This window comes from Cyprinodon variegatus, unplaced genomic scaffold, assembly GCF_000732505.1.
Source record: "Cyprinodon variegatus isolate N-32 unplaced genomic scaffold, C_variegatus-1.0 Scaffold817, whole genome shotgun sequence".
NCBI classification, from domain to species: Eukaryota; Metazoa; Chordata; class Actinopteri; order Cyprinodontiformes; family Cyprinodontidae; genus Cyprinodon; species Cyprinodon variegatus.
In genome coordinates, this window is record NW_015151270.1 from 278,940 (window position 1) to 284,254 (window position 5,315).

At 35.8% G+C, this 5,315-nt stretch overlaps 1 protein-coding gene across 1 annotated transcript in view; it reads right to left on the reverse strand.

The window, feature by feature from the left end:
• Positions 1–4,713, reverse strand: part of lrsam1 (leucine rich repeat and sterile alpha motif containing 1) — a 29,070-nt gene extending 24,357 nt beyond the window's left edge. The window contains exons 1-3 of the mRNA XM_015396728.1: positions 4,439–4,713; positions 2,704–2,864; positions 1,709–1,765 (exon numbers count right to left, since the gene is read on the reverse strand). Coding sequence (XP_015252214.1) covers positions 1,709–1,765; positions 2,704–2,775 — 129 coding nt within the window. The 5' untranslated portion in view covers positions 2,776–2,864; positions 4,439–4,713. The remainder of the gene's footprint in view (positions 1–1,708; positions 1,766–2,703; positions 2,865–4,438) is intronic.
• Between the last annotated feature and the right edge of the window lie 602 nt (positions 4,714–5,315).

Genomic DNA, 5,315 nt, shown 5'->3' on the forward strand with positions numbered 1-5,315 from the left:
AAATAGATAGATATCGGCCAAAATCCCAATATCGTGCATCCCTAGTCTCTAGATAATAATAATTTATTACTTTTTTCATTTAGTGGGGGAATAATAATGAACATAGTCAGATAAACAGAAATCAAATGAACATTTTGCCAAATAAAAGAAAAAAAAAAATCGCCATCATAGCCAGCGGTCCTTCACACACGGCAATGCAGAGCGAGGGCTGCTGCAGACGGGCTAAGGTTAGCCCTGGCTGCTGTTAGCTTCAGGGCTCCGCTGGTTGCTGCGGTCCTCTCAATTTGGAAATCTTTTTTTAAATCACACATTAAATTGGTAAACGGACCATATAGTGACGCTTTAAAGTATAATATTCTCTGATGAAATTATCTTAAAACTTACTTTTATTGAACAACAGCAACAGAAAACTTTCAATGGAGCGCTCCATTGAAAGCTGCTGCTGCCGCAGTGCATGCTGGGACAGCTGTCAATCTCAAGGACGGACGAGTCTGCTCTGACGCATACTCCATAAAGTGGGCGGGGCGAGAACAAGATCCGGGGATTTGTCGGTCTGGCGTTGTCGGTCTGGCGTTCTCGGCAATTGGAACAGTGATGACGTTTCACGAGGACACGAGAACGCTCAGGAACACATATGGAGAAACGGACCTGGAGTTATTGAAATCTGTGGCTTTATGAATCTAAACTGAAATTCCCATCCCAGCTGCCCATTGGTTTGGTTGGTTTGTAATAAGGGAACAGAATCTGCTGGCAGGCTCGATTCACTAGCAGCTGCTCCTGATCTCTGTTTCACTCTGAGTTTTTGGACAATCTCTGCTCACAGGGTCAGATGACGTCACCAAATACGCCACAGACTCACAGCTTTGGGATCAACCAACCAAACGGGAGGAAAAGGGGAAATAAATGACATAGAGGAAGCTCCTGACATCAGCTTCCTCCAGGTTAATAAAAGATTCTGGAAAGAACCGAACGGGACATTTAATGCAGTTTCTGATTCCATTTGTAGTCAAATTCAGCCAAAACCGAGGAGTCAAACAACGATCAGAAAGAGTCCAACTGAGATTGATTCTACTGATGGCCGGAGCAGAGGAGCTGAAACGGTTCTCCTCTTCTGCTCCCAGTGGTTGCATCTAAAGAAAAGCTGCAGCATCAATGTTTACTGGACTTTCAGCAGATTCTGCCTTAGAACCTTCCATGGATAAAGATTAATGTGCAGCAACATCTTCTAATGACCCAGAAGCATCTCTGAGCCACAATGCTAAAGAGGTAAAGATGTGATCAAAGGTTAGAACAAGTAAATGTTGGACCTTTGTTCTCCAAACAAGTGGACCTGTTCGGTTACGGTCCAGATGTTGTTCTTAGGTGAGACGGAGAGGAAAACAGAGTAAAGAAGAAGAACCAACACTGGATGTTGAGCTAAACAGATCCAGCCATCATCTCTAGACTTGATTAGGATTGATTCTGCTGATCCTGTGGGCCGGATCTGGTGGGCCCGGCTCAGCAGGTTCCAGAAAGTCCATCAGATGGTTTTCAATCATCCACCAACTGAGGACTGAGGAGCCTGCTTTTAGAAACGATGAAGGAAACAGCAGAAGAAATGCTAGCTGTGCTAGCCTTAGGGCTAACTCTGAGTAGCTGGTAGCTTACCCCCATCAAGCTAACGGCTAAAGTAGGAAAACTGCTCCTACTATAAGAGTTTGGTCCTCACCTCTGCCAGTTCGCAGCCGGAGACGTCCAGGATGTCGCCGGCTCCATTTTGGTTCGCCTGCAGATCAGATAAAAAAAAAAAATAATGATTTTGTTTATCTGCAGAAAATCAACATGTGCTGATCTTTATAGTTCAGATGGGCGTCCAAAAAACTCAACTATGGAAGGAATTTTTTATTATTATTGTTGCCAGCAAAAAATTCATCCTGTAAATCAAGATTTGAAAAAAGTAAAATCCATATTTTACAAATGAAAATATAAAAAAAAAAGAATGTAAACGCAATTAAAAAGTAACCAAAGAAAGTGTGTTGTAAATGGAAATTTGGAAAAAAAAATAAATAAAACATTTTATGATATAATGACAATTTGAAGAAAAAAAGCAAACAAATCTTGTAAATAGAAATTAGGAAAGAAAATACTTTATGTAAATAAAAAAAAAAAAGAAACTGTAAATGGAATTAAAAAAAAGCACTTTAATGGAAATTTGAAAAAAAAAAAAAAACTTTCTGTAAATGAAAAAAATTCCAGACTATAAAAAAACTTCTCTATCAAATAAGATTACGAGAGTAAAATTGCTGTTTTCTAAGGTTTCAATTTTAACATTCTTTCTTTATTCATTCTATATTTTCATCTTTTTTATTATTTCTCTTTTTTTTAGATTGGGTTTTATGAATTGTTTTGTTTAGAAACTGCATCTGCTGGACGTTAGCGACGTTAGATTTAAAAATGCAATTCATAAAACTCAATCTGAAAAAGAGAAATAAAAAAAATAAAAAAACGTTGAAAATATAAATGTCGACAACACAATTTAAAACATACAGTTTGAAAAATAAAATATAACAAGCAGCAAAGTTGACACCTGAAACCTCTCCTTAATTATTAAGCAGTTTTATTTCTGGATTGCATTTTGTTTATTACGTGTTTTTTGATTGCAGCAATATTGGAGCAAAGTTCCCTCCGTACTCCACACAGCCCAGAACCCGGCCCAGTTCTCACCCAGTACAGCTGATGCTCCAACCTCTTCTGGGAATCCTCGCTGGGCTTCCTCTTCCGGAAGAACAGAGGCATCCTGACTCCCAGCCGCTCCAACAGATCACCCTCTGGAGCTGCTCCTACAGGTCCGATGGACAGACTGGACGTCCCTCACCCAGCAGGAGCTGGTTTGACATCCAGGAAATTAAAAGTCTAATTAGAAACGGACCAATCAGGCTTTCCATTGCAGGTTTTCTATGTGATCTCCTTATTCCAACTGAAACTGATTATGTTTATTTTTCTATGTTTTATAAAAAAGAAAGGAAAACAGATCTACGGTCATGAAATCAATGGAAATTACAAAAATAAAGGAAACCCTTTATTTTTTATTTTTAGGAGATATAATTTTGATGCATTTAAGAAATATATATATATTTTTGACATTTAAATGATCATGTTGGTTTGGGGGAGAAAAGAACCGCAGCCCTTTCTGGAGAAAACCCCCAAAATGTCTAACTTGTTCATCAGGTTCTTTCTTTTTTTCCTTAAATCAATATTTAGATTGTATATCTAATCCACACAGGGAAAAGAATGCTTAATATAAATTATTAAAATCCATTTTTAATATGAAATTTGATGACTAATGGATTAAAAACAACAACAATGCAGCATTAGAGCTTCATTTCAATATTATCAGCAGAAAAGACCACGTTTTAACAAAAGAACATTTTTAGAATGTGAGTTTGAAAGCTTGAAGGTTTTAAGAGTAATTTATGTTTATCTAAAACTTCAAACAATATTTTTACAGTTTGCTATTCTTTAAGCTTGTATCTTTTCAGATTTTATTCTTCAATTATTTTTTATTTTATCCAGATTCATTTTTTAAGTAATATTTTTAAATCTCGATCCAAACCTCTATACTTATGGGTAGTAAAAGTTTACAGAGTCAAACCTGCAAAACTGGATTTTATTAATAGCAATTTGTAAAATAGAATTTCTCCATTTTTGTTTTTTATTCAACTTTTAACATCTGAAAAGAGACTGTGAAGAAAACCATAATAAATAAATAAAAACATCTGAAAAGCAAACTAAAAATATATCAATTTTGGTAGAGAAGGCTTTTAGTTGTTCTTTCTTAAAAGCTGCTTTTGCTTGAAACTTTGCTTTCTCAAATACTGCAACAAATATCTAGTATTTGTTGATCTGGATGGATGGATGGATGGATGAGTTTATGGATGGATGAGCTTATAGATGGATGGATGATGGATGGGTTAGTGTGGAAGTGCAGCCTCAGTGGAAGTGGGCGGAGCAGGAGCAGAAACTGATCATTTCCCATCAGCAAAGCAGAAAGAGCCCACCAATCGTTTTAGGCTAAATATCTTATTTTATCAATTATAATTACAGTAGTTGCATTGATTCTATAGTAATTGTTTTTAAAAGCTTTTTTCGCCCATATTTGAAGCTTATTTTGTCTCCATAATCACACTGTTTATTATATTTTTAATGGAAAAACCAGGATGTTTATGTGAGACGTAGCTCTACATGAATGCTAACTGTCTGCTTGGTTCATTGTTGGTTCTATTAGCAACAGAAAACAGAAGCAGCTGAGCTACCAGTGGAAAACAGGATGATGCTAACCTTCATCTTTACTGTAAACACCAGATGCTAACACAGCTAGCATGTTGGTAAACACGGAAAAATTTACAAACACCACATATAGCTAATATTTAAAGATGCGAAAAGTATATGTTATACTTACATACTCTGTGTTGGTGTTAGTTTGTTCCCCGTTTCTCTTATTTAACGGTCAAACACATTAAATAAGATTAAATAGCATAATTTAAAGAGTCACAGCGTTAGCTAACTACTAACAGCTATGCTCCGGTTAATGCCGCTGTCCGAAAGGACTTAAACCTTCAAAAAGTTACGTCTTAACCCTGTCAGGCAATAAAGTTAATCGATGGAGAAATATTTAAGGCTGCGCCTCCCTCTCTCTGTGTAGTTAGCTGAATTCACCACGGCGGTTAAACGACAAACATCTGCGCCTTTGCACAGTTACTTACGGCCTTGTGTACCCGCCCTGCTATTTGCTGATATGTCCGCCATGTTTTGAGTGGCAAATTCATCATGGAAATCTCTGTGAAAGCAAAGCTAAGCTGGTTTTATCTCATTAATCAATTTAAATTTAAACTATATTTATAAAATCTTCAAAGTAATTTGTTAAAATACACCTGGATAAATTTACCTTAATTGAACTGAAACACTATAGTGGGATAAAAACAAGTTAATAAAGAATAGAGAAGCAAAAAGTGGTATACTTAAAGTAAATTCTAATGTGCTTTTAGTGTACTTGAGGTATTACTAAAGTAATACTTCTTCGAACTAAATTGGGACATTTTTAAGTTTACTAAAGTATACTTAAAGTATACTTTAGTAAACAATAAAGTAAACAATAGTATAGTCAATTACACTTGACTATACTATTGTTATGTATATGAAATATAGTTTATAATAAGTAAACTCTAAGCGCACTGCCTGATTTTAAGTATGAAATTAGTGCACTTTTAGTATACTTGAATAAACTATTTTTTGCTAAGAGTACAGCTGAAACAATTAATTGTGAATAATCGATTATT